This window comes from Dipodomys spectabilis, unplaced genomic scaffold (genome assembly GCF_019054845.1).
Source record: "Dipodomys spectabilis isolate Male_0828 unplaced genomic scaffold, ASM1905484v1 ptg000234l, whole genome shotgun sequence".
NCBI lineage: Eukaryota > Metazoa > Chordata > Mammalia > Rodentia > Heteromyidae > Dipodomys > Dipodomys spectabilis.
This window is the reverse complement of record NW_024870911.1, coordinates 12290004-12307927: the sequence shown is the minus strand read 5'-3', so window position 1 is coordinate 12307927 and position 17924 is coordinate 12290004. Positions and strand designations below refer to the sequence as shown.

Here is a 17924-nt window from a genome sequence, read left to right as displayed (position 1 = left end):
AAAAATAAATTGATAAGCCTATAATAGACTTTAAAAAAACAAAATCTGTAGCTAGAAATGAATATTACTTATTTAAAATCTAGTAGCAGCCACTTTTAACAAAAACAGTTGTGAAGTTGTCAGAAAGCAGTTTCAGTTAGGTAATACTGGAGAGACTGTAAATAATGTTGTGTAAAGGACTTAAAACAAGTACCATGAACTTGCTGTCAAGTAAGCAAATACCAGCTAGCTCCTTGGAGCGCATTTATGAAGTGACTCAATTCTACTGAAACAGTGTCCTGCACTGAAGTGAAATACCTTGTCTTCTGTATTTTTGTGTACAGCACAGATTACCCTAATAGTATTGAGATACGGTATAAAAAAAGAACATCCCTGTCTTTGTCTAGATGTTTGTTAATACTGAAAATAATTAGAAAAAAGAGAGAGATAACTTATGATTATCTAAGAAAAAAAGAGATGTTCAATAGTTTCTCTTTGTTATTTGTTCCCATGGTTAATTCATTGATTTCTATCCTTATCAATGTTATTTTGTTCTTTCTTGATTTTTCTTTTTCTTTTTCTCAGTCATGGGGCTTGAACTCTGGGCCTACTCACTGTCCATCAGCTTTTCAGCTCATGGCAAGCGCTTTACCTCTTAAGCCACACTGCCACTTGCAGTTTTCTGGTGATTAATTGGAGATAAGAGTCTCATGGGACTTTCCTGCCCAGTCTGGTTTTGAACCGCTATCCTCAGATCTCAGCCTCCTGAGTAGCTAGGATTACAGGCATGAGCCACTGGTGCCCGGCTGATTTTTGTTTTCTTAAGACAGAATCTACCTATGCAGCCTTGGCTGGCCTTGAACTTATGATCCTCTTGTCTCGGCAGCCCGGGTGTTGGCATGATGTCATGTACCACCATTCTGGCTTTTTCTTGCTTTTTTTTTTTTCTTGCTTTTTAAAGTTGTGTTTCCCCCCACTACCACCACCACCCACCCCCGTTAAAGCAGAATTTGCTTGTGTTGAGGTTTGGGAAGGAGGAAATGGCTAAAGCAGAAACTCCTGCCCTTCAGAACAACAATTCTGCATAAGTGGAAAAGTCATCTGATACTTTTACTAAGAAGATCTCCTAAGTTTCCTTAAAAATAAAAATTGTTAGCCGTGTGCCAGTGGCTCACACCTGTAATCCTAGCTACTTAGGAGGCTGAGATGTGAGGATCACGGTTCAAAGCCAATCAGGGCAGGAAAGTCCGAGAGACTCTAATCTCCAATAAACCACCAGAAAACTGGAAGTGGTACTGTGGCTTAAGTGGTAGAGCACTTGCCTTGAGCTGAAGAGCTCAAGGACAGCACTCAGGCCCAGAGATCAAGCCCCACAATGACAAAAAACAAAACAGAAAATAAAAATTGTTGCTGAAATAACTACTTGTGTTTTCTTTTGTAAAAATGCATGTGAATTCATGGACCTGTCAAACAATGAATTACCCTAAACAGAGAGAAAGCTAAATATGAATCCATGATCAGAGATCACTAGTCTGTTTCCTGTCCCTCAGGTGTTTAAAAGCCTGTTGTTTATTATTGCTCTGAAAAGTAATCATATTTATGTAATCTGATGTCCCAAGATAACAGCATCCTTCTTAGGACCTGCAGCTTCTCATAATTAGGCATCACTTCTACACCTAAGAGAAGTTTCAAAGCTCTGCACACGTTAGCACCCTTTAATCCTCTAATTAGTGTTTTCTATCCAGTCTGCCTTTTGTTTAGGCTTCTGATTCAGATGTTTAATTATGGAGATGACAGTGCTAGAAAACGATGGGATGTTAGATTTGGCTCCCTCATTACCCCTTTATCTGAGAACAACTCATTCTTTCCACATGTGGGGTATACACAGATGCTACCATGTTTAAAAAGAAAAAAAATATCTTCCCTTCTTCCCAGGTGCTAGTGGCTAATCCTGGTGACTCAGGATGCTGAGATCTGAGGATTACAGTTCAAAGCCAGCCCAGGCAGGCACATCTATGAAACTCTTTAACTCCAGCTAAGCAGCAAAAAGCCAGATAAAAAACTGTGGCTTAAATGGTAAAGCATCAGCCTTAAGTAAAAGTAGCTAAGAGATAGTGCCAAGGTCCTGAGTTCAAGTCCCAGTATCAGCACACCCACAAAAAATTCTCCTTTCTTATTATATTACATGTATGAAATACTTAGAATCCAGGTGGAAGGTATTAGTAAAGAAAAAGCATAAAGAAAAACAAATTGAAATATAAATAAATTTTGGCCAGCAAGTTAAAAACAAACTCTAAACAATCTCACCTGAGATACAATTCATCCAGACTTCTAGACTCTTTTCTTCTCCAATAAATAGGGTTATTATTCTCTTCATTAACTTTAAAAAAAAGGTATTTGGTCATTCATCAAATAATTTGAGCTTATGAAAAAGACTTACTATCATTAAAAGGTTATGACAAAGCCATTTGGTGTCAATGTCCCTTCCTATTTCCATGTTAGCTTTCCATTTGCATTTATAACAAAGGTATGTAGAATGTCAGGTTCATCTGTGCCATCCACTTGGAAATGAAGGATATAGTTCAATCTCTGTTTCTACACTTGGCCTCCTAGACACCAGAGACCTTAGTCTGGCAGGTAAAGACAAGAATGAGGAGATACTTTGAAGATAGGGTTACCTGCTTCTGTATTCCCTGGAATGCATATAGTATTTTATACTCTTCTTTCATAGCTTGGACATGAAGTCCTCAGTAAGCAAAATGTATTCCGATGGTATGCTCAGGAGTGCTGGCCAGCTGCAAACAATCTTTAGAAAGGACACTACATGAGATCTGAGGATTGGGATTCAAAGCCAGCCTGGGCAGTAAAGTCCGTGAGACTCTTCTCTCCAATTAACCACCAAACAACTGGAAGTGGCTCTGTGGCTCAAATGGTAGAGCACTTGTCTTGAACTGGAAGGAAGAGGAGGATGAGGAGGAGGAGGAAGAGACACTACAAAAATAACACATCTGCTTTCTCTGTTGCAGGAGGTACATTATATTTATCAAAGCCCTATTTCTAGAGGGAAGACTCTCAAGCTTCTATATGTAAAAAATACTCAGTAAACATAAGAGACTCATGGGTGCCTTGTTGGTTTAGTTTTATATTTATCCCACATCATTGGTTTTAGGAAATGTCCTAGGTTTTAGTTAACATGTGTATATATATAAACAAATATATGCATATATGAACATATATACACATATTTATACATGTATGTATATATCTATGTTTATTTCTTTGGTTCAGTTTATATCTCATTAAATTATGTTTCATTTTGTTTGGGGAGCTAGCCTAGTCACTTCGTGCTGATGCCAAAGCTACACTAAATATTTAGTAGCCATTAGCACATGTAGCTATTTGAACTTATTAAGTATTATTAAATTCAGTTACTCAGTAACACTAGTGCTGGGTAGCCACATGTAGCAGGATTAGACATAATTAGAATATGCATAAAACTTTCTGTCATTACAGAATGTCATATTTGGTAATGCTGTTCTAGAATGAATATACCTGAAACTAAGGAATTTCAGTAGTAGGGTCGTGCACTAGGGAAGCATTCTGTTACTCAAACCACATCTCCGATCATTTTGCTTTAGGTTGTTTTATCAGTAAGGTATTCTGCTTTCTGTGGGACAGGCTTCACACCACATTCCTTTTACTTACGCCTCTCTCATAGCTGGGATTTTACATATGTGTCTACCCCTCCCCATCTTATTTGTTTAGATGGGGTATTCTCACTAACTTTTTGACTATGCTGGCCCTGAACTTTGATTTCCTGGATCTCTGTCTCCTGAATAGCTGGGATTCCCAGCCTAAGCCACCATCCCTGGACTTTAACCTAAATAATAAGCGAATATATTCAACAGCTTTAGGTATTAGTACAGTTCACAATTATCACTCTTTTATCATCAGTACTGTTCATTTATAGTTTGCTATAATTTCGATCTGGAATGTCTCCTAAAAGTTCATGGGTTAAAAGCTTGGCCCCTAGCTTATGGTACCCTTGGCAGGCAGAAGAAAGTTTAAGATTCGGAGACTAGTGACAGGAAGTTACAACCTTCCAAGTCCTTGAAGGGGATATTGGAACGTGAGTCCCTTCTTTTCTTCCTTTTTTGCTTCCCAACTGCCACAAGGAAAGCAGCTACTCTACTACATGCTCTATTCCACCATATGCTGACTTGCCACAGGCCCCAAAAACTGGCCCACCAGACCATAGACTGAATATGTGAGCCAAAATGAGCCTCAGGTATCCACTCAGAAGTAGAAAGCTAACACCAAGTTTAATGACCATCTTATTTAACTAAAAAGTTTTCTGGGTGCTAATGGCTTGTGCCTATAATCCTAGTCACTTGGGAGGCTGATAATGAGAAGATCACCATTCCAGGCCAGCATGGGTAAAAAGTTCATGTCTCAGCAGAAGAAACTAGACATGATGGCACACATTTATCATCCCAGTGACTCTAGGAATCCTAGAATAGGCAGATCATGGTACAGGTACACTCATGGCAGGAACTGAGACACTATCTCAAAAATAACTGGCATAGGGGGCTGGGAAGGTGGCTAAGTGGTAAAGTGTTTGCCGTGCATGCATGAGGCCCTGGGTTCGATTCCTCAGCACCACATAAGTAGAAAAAGCCAGAAGTAGTGCTGTGGCTCAAATGGAAGAACGCTAGCCTTGAGCTGAAGAGCTGAGGGACAGCACCCAGACCAGAGTTCAGGCCCCACGACCAACCCCCCCAAAAATAATAATAACTGGCATAAAATAGGGCTGGCTCCCTGTACAATGCCTGTCTGGCAGGCACAAGGCCCTAAGTTCAAACTCAAGTACTGCCAAATGTGGGGTGGGGTTGAGGGGCAAGGGGGAATTACCACTTTTGATTTTCTAGCATTTCCTTGCAATCAATAAATGCTTACCTCATGTTTAGCTATTAACTCAAAAAAATTATGATTCAAAATGTTAACTGTAGCCCACATAAAGACACAGGTATGCTTAAGATGAAGTATTTCTTTATATCTGCAGAAAAGTTGGGCCTAATTAAAAATTGTGTACAAATGTGTTGATTTAAAAACTAAGCAGTTTTACTATAAATAAGCCACTATTTCAAGCTTTCTTTGTTCAGGCAATCAGGTTGACTGGAACATGGACACCTTTGCCATATGATAAAAATATTCCCTAGGCTTTCACCCAAGAGGTTTGGAGTCCGTCCTAATAATTACCTTTATTTAAATGTGCAATAGTGAATGCTTGCTGCTCCTCTAGGCATGACATCATCAGTAACATTAAAGATGTTGGTAATACTATTGCCAGACAGCACAACACATTTGAGCCTATCTCTCTCTTGCTCAGGGTTCCATATTACTGACTGTCTAGGAGTTGAACCACAGGGTCCAATGTAAACAGCAATGCCTAACTTGGGGGAACAAACAGATTGGAGAAGAGCAGAAAATATAGAGAACATCATTCACATGATGGAAAGAGGGAATCTTTTGTGAATCTTGTAATGTGTGTTATGGTTTCTTGTGACAGCTGCAATTGTGTGCCTCAAATGCGTAGTATCAGATGGTCCCTTTGGGGATGCAAGTAAAGAACAGGTAGGAGAGGCATTCTATGAATAGTGCTGTGTATGTACACAAGATGAAACTCTTTCTTTAATTTATTTTGCAAAACTTCTAGGAATTTAAATTTTGTAAGACTTTTACCTGCCTTATTAAAAGCATTATTTTAATGCATTTTTATGCGTTGAAGAAAAGCCAAGAAAAATCATGCTTGTGAACAGGATAAATATGCACTCAAGACAACTAACACCAGTTACACACCCTAATTAGTGTGACAAGAGACCAGGTGAGCAACCAGGGATTTTGTAAACCTGCTAATTACAACTTTTACAGTTTCTGTGTATGTGTGAAATGGTGCTTGTCCAGGAAAATGTACAAACGCCATATAATTTTTACGTTTTACAGCTACCCCACACTCTGGGAGGCTATGAATCTGACTTGGAGTGAAGTCTAAGAAACAATAAATGGGCTGGTATGAATGCCAGAAATAAAAGGGCTAATCAATGGACCCCCTTGGACTTTCATTCTCCCTCTCTCCTTCCCTATATAAGGATCATGAGTTTGGAGCAATTTTGGGCTACATAGTGGGCCCTGGATAAAAAACAAACAAACAATAATAACAAACATAAAAGCCAACCATCAGTAGCTCAGGCCTATAATCCTAGCTATTTAAAAAGGTAAGATCTAAGGATTGAGATACAAAGCCAGCTAGGGGAGGAAAGTCTGAGAGACACTATCACCAATTAGAAGCAAAAATGCTGGACTGGAGGTGTGGCTCAGCCCTGCCATGAACATAAAAATAAATCTAGGCCCTAAGGTCAAGTCCCAGTCCCAGCACCCCGTACCCCAACAACAAACCAAACCAACACCAATGAAATAAACTAGAATCTCTCATTTGATCATTCACTATGTCTAATTGGGTTCTTTACCCTCTACAGATGATGTTTGATCACGTTAGCCTCTAGGTCAATTTAGCCAGTATCCTTCTTAATGATTCTTCTTAATAACTGTTTTTTTTTAAGTCCTGTGGCTTAAACTTGGGGTTTCACACTTGCTAGGTATGTACTCTACTGCTGAACCATGCCCCCAGCCTTTTTTGGCACTAGTTATTTTTGAGATAAAGTCTTGCTGGGTGTATATCAATCCGCTTCCCCACATAGCTTGGTTGACAGGCTTATGCTATCATTCTTAGCTTCTGTTGATGTGGAGGCTCAAACTTTTCTGCTGTGGCTATTCCTAGAAGCACAGCCCTCCAGATCTCAACCTCTCCTGTAGCTAAGAAGGTGAACACACATCCAGCTATCAGTTGGAAAGATCTAGAAAATTTTGGTGCCCAGGCTGGCCTGAAACCAGCTTCTTCCCACTCTCAACCTGAAACAGAGCCCAGATACTACCTTCTTCTTCTAAAACCAATATTGAGCATGGTTTTTTTTTTTTCTTCTGTTTTTGCCTGCCTTCCTTTCTTCCTTTCCTCTTTCCTTCCTTTCTCCCTTTCTTTGCTTCCTTTCCTTCTCTTTTTTTGTGTTTTTGGTCAGTTGTAGGGTTTGAACTCTGGGCTTGGGCACTGTCCCTCAGCTCTTCAGTTCAAGGGGAGGCTGTTGATCCACAGCACCACTTACAGTTTTCTGGTGGTCAACTGGAGATAAACAGTCACACGGACTTCCCTGTGCAGGCTGGCTTTGAACCGCGATCCCCAGGTCTCAGCCTCCTGAGTGTGAGCCACCAGCACCTAGCCCTTTCCTTCTTTTCTACGTACAGGTTTTTAGTTGCAAATGTGTCAAGACACTCTGCTGCTGATAATGAAAGGATAGGATCAGTTCATCTTCGATGGACAGAACATTAGCCTTTGTGCTTCACTAATAAACTGGCCTTTGCCAAGGTATAACACATACCTTTTTTGTTGTTAGCATTGGCATGATGAAATGGAAATAATAATTTCCTGACACCTTTTTGCTTTTCATCCTCTTTTTTCAAAACAGTTGAAGAATAGAGGATACGAATGTGTTGGTTGGTTTCTCTATCTGGTGATCTCAAAAATTCTGGGTAATCATCAATCTGGAAAAAAATTAATTGAGCTTATTAAAGACAAATAGGACTGCTTACTCCTTTGAGGGTAATAATCCCCCCTGCCAAAGTCAAGCACAATTTTAAACTGCATTCTTTCTTTTCATATTCCCCATTGGGACATGTTTCCTCTTCTTGTTGTTATATTTCCCAATCCTTTTTCTATTTGCTTTAGTCCTTACTACAAGTGTGCTCAGCAACAGAACCCAAGAAGCTATTTACACTATAGGATTACTGAATAAATAGTAACAATGTTTTTATTTGTTTTTTTGGGGGGGGGTTCCGGTCGTGGGGCCTAAACTCTGGGCCTGGGCGCTGTCCCTAAGCTCTTCAGCTCAAGGTTAGCACTGTACCACTTGAGCCACAATGCCACTTCCGGCTTTTTTCTTTTAGCTTATGTGGTGCTGAGGAATCAAACCCAGGGCTTCATGCATGCAAGGCAAGTGCTCTACCACTAAGCCACCTTCCCAGCCCCAATGTTTTTATTTGTTAAAAGATATCCCTCTCCACTTCCATTTTGAAAATACTCTTTTCAAAAAAGATACCACGTACACTAAGATTATCACTGTATTCACCGAATAATATACATATGTGAAAATGGAACCAAGTAATTTAGGGGGATGAGTGAAGTTGAAATAGATAGGGAGGGTAGAAAGATGGAAGGGATGATACTGATCAAGATGCACTGTACTCACATATTGACACATTGAATTGAAACCCCTTTGTACAGCTAAAGATAATATAAAAACAAATGTTAGACTAGGTGTTGGTGGTTCACCCCTATAATCCTAGCTACTCAGCAGGCTGACATCTGAGAATTGCGATTAGAGGCCAGCCCAGGCACAAAAAATCCATGGGACTCTTACCTATAATAAACTACTCAGAAAAGCTGCACGAGGAACTGTGACTCAAGTAGTAGAGCACTAGCCTTGATCACAAAGAGGCTCAGTACAGTGCCCAGGCCCTAAATTCAAGCAGCAAATTTTTATTTATCTATTTATTTTGTTGGTCGTGGGGCTTAGGAACTGCCCCAGCTCTTCAGCTCAAGGCAAGCATTCTACCACTTGAGCCACAGTGCCATTTCCAGTTTTCTGAGTGATTAATTGGAGATTAAGAGTCTCACGGACTTTCCTGCCTGGCTTTGACCTGCAATCCTCAGATCTCAGACTCTTGAGTAGTTAGGATTACAGACGTGAGCCACCGGCACCCGGCTTAAATACATTTTTTAAAGGTCTCAAAAAAGCATAATTTAATGAACCTTAAATTGGGAGTTTTTCTATCCAGGAGACGATAGTCTATAAGAGATTCGGAGTATAAACATCTAGGTTTGAACCATTAAAAAATTTCAAAGTCCTCTGTTTTCTTTTTTTTTTGGTCCGGTCATGGGGCCTGAACTCTGGGCCTGGACACTGTCCCTCAGCTCTTCAGCTCAAGGCTAGCACTCTACCACTTGAGCCACAGCGCCACTTCCAGCTTTTTTTTTTTCTGCTTATGTGGTGCTGAGGAATCGAACCCAGGGCCTCGGGCCTCATGCATGCAAGGCAAGTGCTCTACCACTGAGCCAACTTCCCAGCCCAAGTCCTCTGTTTTCTATTCTTGATTTTACTTATTTTATTTATTTATTTTGTGCTGTACTGGAGCTCAAACTCAGGGTATCACACTCTTCCTGGCTGGCTGGCATTCTACCAGTTGAGCCACCATTCCACTTCTAGCTGGCTAACTAGAAAGAAGAGTCTTCAGGACTTTCTGCTTGAGCTGGCCTTGAACTAGGATCTTCAGATCTTAGGCTCTTGAGTAGCAAGGATTGGAGAAATGAGTCACCAGCATTGGTATTCTATTCTGTATGTGGAGGGGGGGAGGAGGAGTTTGGGGCCTTGGGTTGGGGGTGGGGGTATATTCTGGTACTGGGGCTTGAAATCAGGGCCTAGACACCATCCTTGAGCTTTTTTGGCTCACAGCTGGCACTCTACCACTTGAGCCACAGCTCTATTTCCAGCTTTCTGGTGGTTAATTGGAGCTAAAGTCTCAGGAACTTTCCTGCCCAGGCTGGCTTCAAACTGTGATCCTCAGATTCAGTCTACTGAGAAGCTAGGGTTAGCCATTCACCTTCATTGAAACAGTGCTTTACATGGTCCTGCTGATTTGGGTTTAGCCATCCTATAACAAGCTGATCCAACACATGCTGGTTCTTCCTTCTGGAGTGTATTTGCCCCTTTTCTCTGCCTAGAAAATTGTATTCATCCTTTAAGATCAAGCTTTTCGCTTTCTCAACAAAATGTCACCTGTGACATGCTCCTGACAGAATTCTTCAGAGTTCCTATAACATTGCTTTACTACATCTGTTGCCCTGTTTCATTGTAAATGTCTGCCCGTAACATTTTTTTTCTTTTTTTTTTCATCTTCTTGTCTCCCTTCCTAAATTATGAGACACTCAAAAGCATGTATCATTTTCTTTAATTCATTCTTAGGTCCTGGTAATTCAATATATTGGTTAAATGTGCCATAAAAAAAATCTATCATCCATGTGTTGTAGAGAAGTCTGGGCCCCTGTTTAAAAATCAATTTACTAAATGGTACATTATGTAGTAAACATAAGGCCCAGCAAGAACTAAAATGACATCTTTCAACTCTCAGGATCTTTGGGGGCTTTAACATCCTCTATGCACAGCAAACAAACTCTCCAATCTCCAATAAATGAAGGAAATCAATTAAGTAGTTATAGTTTAATGAGTTACCTGTTCCAAAAGTATTTTAGAGAAAACATAAAAGACTATGGCCTGGCTGGGAAGGTAGCTGAGTGGTAGAGCGCTCGCCTTGCATGCCTGAGGCACTGGGTTTGATTCCTCAGCACTACATAAGCAGAAAGAAAAAAACTGGAAGTGGTGCTGTGGCTCAAATGGTAGAGAGCTAGCCTTGAGCTGAAGAGCTGAGGGACAGCACCCAGGCCCAGAGTTCAAGGCCCATGACCGGACCCCCCCCCCCAAAAAAAAAGACTATGGCCAACTCTTCAGAATTGGATATACTGATAAACTCACCAGTTTATGGAGACATTTTGAGTGGATTGCCATCAAATTAAACTATAGTAGCGATTGCCTATGTCACACTGTCCATAGCTTAGTCCTAAAGAGAAGCTTTTTTAAAAAACATTTGGAACCTGACAGATCCTTCTACTGTTTTAACTAGAAACCTGATTGTAGTCACTATCAGGTGTTTTATTTTCCATTATACTCTACCTCAGCACTAGTGTACCAGTCCCTTAGGAAGTTTGAGTAGATGAGTTGGTTTGGGAGTCTGTGAATATTGCTAGTATAAAAGGATCCACCACATAGTCTGAAAAGGATTACTAGTTTTGAGAATTGACCAGTGTCTAGAAAAGACTCCTTAGACTATTTCATTGTTAAAATTGAAAAAAATCATTGCCTCAGGGCCAAGGGCCAAAGGCCACAGCTAAGAAAGACTTAGAAATAAATATTTCAAGTCTTGGTCTTGTCTAAAGGATGCTACATCTCTCTGAGACTTTTCAGCTAAGCCTGTATCATCAGCAGTATCAATGGTAGCAATCACAGCCTTGAGGAGTTATGGCATAAAAGGATGAACAAGGTGTTTTTGTTTGGTCTAATGTTGTTTGTTTAAGTAGAGGGGAAGGTGAGGTCTCACTTGTTGACTAGGCTGGCCTCAAATACATAATCCTCCTGCCTCAGCCTCTGCAGTAGCTAGGATTACAGATCAAGCTAACAAGGTATTCATAATTTCAGCCTTTCCCTTAAGATGACTCTGTTGTTTCTATGGCAAAACTTAAAGGTTTCTAAAGTGTCATAAATTTGAAGAAGATAAACATTACTCTGTGTACAGTGGTGGAAGAATACTGACACAGGCCAAAAGCCCCAGGGTTGCATTCTAGCTCAGATTGTTTAGGAATATGTGACCTCATAGAAGTGTTTACCCTTGGTGCTGGAAGTTGGCTTAGTGGTTGAGTGCTTGCCTGGCATGCATGAGGCCCTGGGTTCGATTCCTCAGCACCACATAAGCAGAAAAAGCCGGAAGTGGCGCTGTGGCTGAGCTGAAGAGCTGAGAGACAGCATCCACAACGGACCAAAAAAAAAAAAAAGAAGTGTTTACCCTTGCTTTACCTGTGTTTCCTTATCTGTAAAAGACAAATAATATACCTTCCTTATAAACTTAATAGGATTATGTGAGATACTCTATTTAAAAGAGTTTTGCACAATACTCTTTATTTAAAAGTTTTTCTCAATTGGTATTTTTTATTATTAATGACAATAAGAAGCTCAGCAATACAATACTAAGCTAATATTCATGTTCTACTCTGCTCAAAATATGTCTCTGATTATCTCATTGCAGCAAAATGAATTTGAGGAGAAAAGATAATTTGTTATCTCAAATGAATAACATGAATACATCCCTAACTTCTTTAAATATATCCCTAATTTCTTCCTTAAGAATACTGTGTTGGTTGGGCTGGGAAGGTGTCTCAGTGGTAGAGCGCTCGCCTTGCATGCTTGAGACCCTGGGTTCGATTCCTCAGCACCACATAAGCAGGAAAAAAAAAAAAGTTGGAAGTGGTAGAGTGCTAGCCTTGAGCTGAAGAGCTGAGGGATAGTACCCAGGCCCAGAGTTTAGGCCCCAGGACTAGCAAAAAAAGAAAAGAAAAAAGCATACATGAACCCTGAGTTTGATTCTTCAGTACCACATAAACAGAAAAAGCCAAAAGTGGCACTGTGGCTCAAGTGGTAGAGTGCTAGCCTTGAGCAAAAGCAGCTCAGGGACAGTGCCCAGACCTAGAGTTCAAACCCCAGGACTGGTTAAAAAAAAGAAAATACTGTATGTCGGGCAGTGGTGGCTCATGCCTATAATCCTAACTACTTAGGAAGCTGAGATTTGAGGATGGAGAATCAAAGCCAGCTGGGGGAGAAAGTCCCATGACACTCTTATCTCCAATAAACCAGTCAGAAAACCAGAAGTGGTGCTGTGGCTCAAATGGTAGAGAGCTAGCATTGAGCTGAAGAGCTGAGGGATAGTGCCCAGGCCCAGAGTTCAAGCTCCCACAACCGACAAAAAAAATAAAAAATAATAAATAAATAAATACTGTGTATCTACATTTTATCACATTTATATTTGCAACTGGTTTTAATTTCTCCTACATTAAAATATAACGTTCAAAGTGTAATGGGTATATTTTCTAGGTTTCCAATATTTTAAGAACAAAGCCATATTTTATCCTTTCATCTCAGATATCAGCTTTTTTTTTTTAGTCAGTCGTGGGGCTTGAACTCTGGGCCTGGCTGCTATCCCTCTGCTCTTCAGCTCAAGGCTAGCGCTTTGCCACTTGAGCCACAGAGCCACTTCTTCTATCAGCTTTTAACTTCAGAAATCTTCACAGGTGGTTTTTGGTTTTTTTTGTTTTGTTTTTGCCAGTTGTGGGGCTTGAACTCAGGGCCTGACAGTCCCTGAGCTTCTTTTACTCAAGGCTAGCACTTTACCACTTAAGCCACAGCACTACTTCTGGCCATTTCTTATTATGTGGTACAGAGGAATTGAACCCAGGACCTCATGCATGCTAGACACTAAGCTACATTCCCAACCCACAGCTGATTTTCTAGTTTCTAATTTATTCACCATATATATACTTGAGCTACAAAGTTCCAAACTGAGATACATAAAATCTGAGATGGGTTTCTGTGTTCAAAATGCTTAGAGTCTTGTGGAGATTCAATCAACCACAAAACCAATTTTCCAGTGCTAGGACTTGAACTCTAGGTCTTTTACATGCTAATAAGCAAGAGCTCTCTCACTGAAGTATATTTTCAGCCCTTGAAGTTTTGAGACAGGATCTCTCAATATAATCCAGGCTAGCCTTGAACTCGTGATCCTCCAGTGCCTGCCTCCAAAGTGCTGGAATTGCTGGTATGTACCACCGTGTCTGGCCTTTCATCTAGTTTTTAAGTGTTTCTGTCATCAAATATGAATTTCAAAATGTAACTTTGTCAAGTAAACAATATTTTTTAATTGAACATGAAAAGCAGCACTAAAAATATAATGAGCACACCTAGAAAATACTTCACCATATGTGCTCTGGATATTTTTTTTTTTTTGGTCCAGTCATGGGGCCTAAACTCTGGGCCTGGGCGCTGTCCCTCAGCTCTTCAGCTCAAGGCTAGTGCTCTACCACTTGAGCCACAGCGCCACTTCCGGCTTTTTTCTTTTTGCTTATGTGGTGCTGAGGAATCGAACCCAGGGCCTCCTGCATACAAGGCAAGCACTCTACCACTGAGCCACCTTCCCAGCCCCTGCTCTGGATATTTTTAAGTCAATTGTTCTTCTTGTCCTCACCTTCTCTCTCCAGAAGCAGCCATTCTCCTTAGTGTTGATCATTCCCATTAATTTTCTTCACTAGAACTAAATATGTACCTCCAAGCCACAAACTATCTTGGCCTATTTTATAACAATGACATACTATAAATAGACTCCTGAAACGGGGTTTCTTTTCTTTTCTTTTTCATTCAGCATTATATTACTGAGATGCGGCAATGTTGATGCAACATAAACATAATTCATCCTTTTCATTATCGAGTACTACTTACTTACCTATATGCTACTGACAGGTATTTTTTTTTTTTTTTGTCGGTCGTGGGGCTTGAACTCTGGGCCTGGGCGCTGTCCCTCAGCTCTTCAGCTCAAGGCGAGCGCTCTACCACTTGAGCCACAGCGCCACTTCCAGTTTTCTGGTGGTTTATTGGAGATAGGAGTCTCACGGTCTTTCTTGCCCCGGCTGGCTTTGAACCACGATCCTCAGATCTCAGCCTCCTGAGTAGCTAGGATTACAGGCGTGAGCCACCAGCGCCCAGCTTGACAGGTATTTTTTTATATTATAAACATTGCTGTTATAAACACAGTATTTTTAAGATTTTGCACATTTGGGGGCATAGCCTTAGAAGATGGTTACAGATTCGTCTAAGAATACTGTATATCTACTGGTGGTTTGTGCCTGTATTAAGGACTCTGAGATCTGAAAATCTCAGTTCAAAGCCTGCCAAGGCAGGACTTTTGTCTCCAATAGTGTTTACACTAGATACTAGAAAAGACACTAGAAAAATAAAGAACATTTAACACTCGAAAAGATTTGGAGGTCTGGGGATGTAGCTCAGTTGTAGAGCTCTTCTCTAGTGAGGCCTGTAATCCAAGGAAAGCAAGCAAGAAGGAAGGAAGGAAGAAGGAAGGAAGGAAGGAAGGAAGGAAGAAGGAAGGAAGGAAGGAAGGAAGGAAGGAAGGAAGGAAGGAAGGAAGGAAGGAAGGAAGGAAGGAAGGAAGGAAGGGAAAGGGAAGGCAGGAGAAAATAAAGGAATTTTAATATTAAAAATAACTTCAAGAGAATGGAAATATAGCAAGGTTTTATTCGTGGGATAGTTGGGTTAGGGAAAAAAAATCTTTTCATTTAATTGTATTACTTTCTTACAGATGTTTTCCAAGCAAGCGATCATTCTTTAGGCAAAGCATCGCCATCAGGAGTCTTGCCAGCATTCCCTTGGGGACACAGACTCAGGCGAGGGAAAAGAAAAGGCTAGACATCTGTACTCAATGGAAAAAGGAAGGACACACCTGCGGAGCATTTCGGGCAAAGGGACCGATAAGGAAATAGGAGAGGAGGCTGTGCTTCCAATCTGTTGCTAGATTATAAGGTAAATCCATTCCCGGAGGCCAAGCATACTTAAAAACTGGGGACAAGACTGGGGGGGGGGGGGGGGAGTTCTGATGAAACTCCTTCCAGGAAGTTTTCCCAGCATGCCCTGAGCCAAGTTTGGCTCAAACTTCCAAGCATAGTGTGCACATCTCTTTCATGCATTCATTCCTCCGTTCGTTCATTCACTCGTTCCCCTTTTTCTGGAGCACCTACCATGCTCTAAGCGCGGGAGGAGGGGGGCAAAAAAAAAAAAAAAAAGGAAGAAAAACAGCAACAACAACAACAAAACTTCGGGTATTTATTTGTATTGGTGTCTTTTGATCCTGCCCACAACTGGGAAGAATTCCCGAGTCTTTTTTTTTTTCTTTCTAATCCTTGGGGTTTAGCACCGTGTCTATACAGACTAGGTGCTTAATGAACAGAAGAAGTACTATAAGGAGTGTTTTTGATGAGGGATGTGGCTGTAGCCGCTTGTAGAGGAGAACGCGGGGACAGGGCATGCAAGGGAAAGGCAGCTTTACTGGAAACCGAGCGGCAGCCCACAGCGTTCCAGCGCCGCTGCTGGAACTAGAGGAAGAGAAAAGTTCTGGGAGGGCTGGGGGGAAAGGGCCTCCTCTTTCTCCTCCTCGCGGGCCGGAGGGATGGGGTGGAGGGTGGCTGGAGATGGCTAGGAAGGGGGCCCGCTGCGCTCCCCAGGCCCCCGGCCCGCCCGAGCTCCTTACCAAGTCAATGGCTACAATGTCTCGCCACGCCACGACCCCCCGGATGGACTTGGGCGGGTTCTCGGTCAGGTAGATGAGCCGATCGCTGAGCACCACGTACTTCAAGGTGTGCTTCTCCGAGTCGGACACCACGATGCACGGTTCGTAGGCGCGGATGGCATCGTAGACCTCCGGCGGCAGACGCCGCCGCAGGAACGCATCCAAGCGGCTGTTCGTCCGCTCGGGGAAACCGGAGCGCGCGGGGCTGGCCATGCGGCGCCCCCAAGTCAGGCCCAAGTGCCGGGTCGCCCAGCGCCTCTGCCCGGCTGGATTCCCCGCGCCACCCGCAATGGAACCTACGGGTGCCACGAGCCACCGCCTCCACCTCTCCCGGACGCGCACGGGGAGCCAGGCCCCCCCCACTCCGCTTCAGCGATTGACTCAGGGTACCGCCCCTAATCTTTGTCCAAAGATCAGACAGCGATGGGCGGGGCAGAGATGCTGGTCCTTGCAGGGTGGACCTGTTCCTGGAATTACTCACCGCCAAACCCTCTCCCGTGGTCCGGGAAAGACACCTTCGGGTCGTTCCTCCCCACCCGTCTCCGGGCTCCAGCCCCCGCCCCGTCCTCCTCCAGCTACTGTGGACCACACCATCACAGGCTAACTTTATGAACGGAAGCCAGATGTGGTCTCGTTTCCTCTAAAAGAGAAACTTGAAAACAATGGAATTTACCCATTCTTTTTTTTTTTTTTTTTAGAACACTACAAAGACCCAGATTTTTCGTACTTGATTATGACATCGCCCGGTATAGTTCTCGAACTCGTCTAGCGTACAAACACAAGAGTTTTCTCCCAATCAGCTGGGAGCTCTCTCAAAGGATTCTTGGATTGCTTGCACAATGCAAGCTTGTCAGAGAGCTATTCTTTACGTTCCCAATGCTCAGGACATTCTGGGGAGGATGCATACGCCGGTGACGCTGCCATCCTGAGAACCTGAAGCTCACCTATGAGCTGACTACATAATCCCGAAGATGCAGAGCAGGAAAAGCCCTGCTTAGTTTTGTACGGGCCAGGAATAACAAACAACAGGGTAAGGACATGAGAGGAGCAAAGAAAATTGGGTACGCATTATCATGTTTATTTCAAACCTTAGAAGAAAAAAACCAAACGAACATACTCTTCATTCACTGCAAAACCTGATGATGAGAATCATGTTGGTGCTCCAGCTACCCACAGCTCTAAACCAAATTTGATCTTCTTTATGGTAATTTATATTCTACGGGTTTTTTTTCTTATTTTACATTGTATAATTGTATAATGTATGCGATAGTAATTTCAAGTCCTTTGTGGAAAGAGGGTATAAATGCTTACAAAGGAGAGAGAGAAATGCTTTAGCCTGGCTAAACTATGTCTTATCATTCGGGGGACTGAATAGCAGCAAAATAAATAAGGGCATTATTTCGCTTTCTTGGACTGTATTTGGTAAGAATAGGGGAGAACTGCCACCTGCTGGCAACATCTCAAACGGCCTAGTATTTTGAATTTTTTTAAGGATTTGATTGGCTATCTGACCCTTCATAACTGGATAAAAAGTGAGTGAACCATACTATCTATTAAAACTTTATTGATACAGAAAGTGGCAAATGCCCCTGAATTGTGCCCTCCCCCACCCCATAAACATTGCTTAACAGCAAATGACTATGACCGAGGTGAGATCAAAAGTCTAAGTAGGGGGGGCTGGGAAGGTGGCTCAGTGGTAGAGCGCTTGCCTTGCATGCCTGAGGCCCTGGGTTTGATTCCTCAGTACCACATAAGCAAAAAGAAAAAAAGCTGGAAGTGGCACTGTGGCTCAAGTGGTAGAGCACTAGCCTTGAGCTGAAGAGCTG

The 17924-nt window shown here is 42.1% G+C and overlaps 1 protein-coding gene across 1 annotated transcript in view; it reads right to left on the bottom strand.

Moving 5' to 3' along the window:
• Nucleotides 1–16386, bottom strand: part of CUNH12orf56 (chromosome unknown C12orf56 homolog) — a 45550-nt gene extending 29164 nt beyond the window's left edge. The window contains exons 1-3 of the mRNA XM_042699056.1: nt 16060–16386; nt 7470–7632; nt 2287–2359 (exon numbers count right to left, since the gene is read on the bottom strand). Of these exons, the coding sequence (XP_042554990.1) occupies nt 2287–2359; nt 7470–7632; nt 16060–16311 (488 nt within the window). The 5' untranslated portion in view covers nt 16312–16386. The remainder of the gene's footprint in view (nt 1–2286; nt 2360–7469; nt 7633–16059) is intronic.
• Between the last annotated feature and the right edge of the window lie 1538 nt (nt 16387–17924).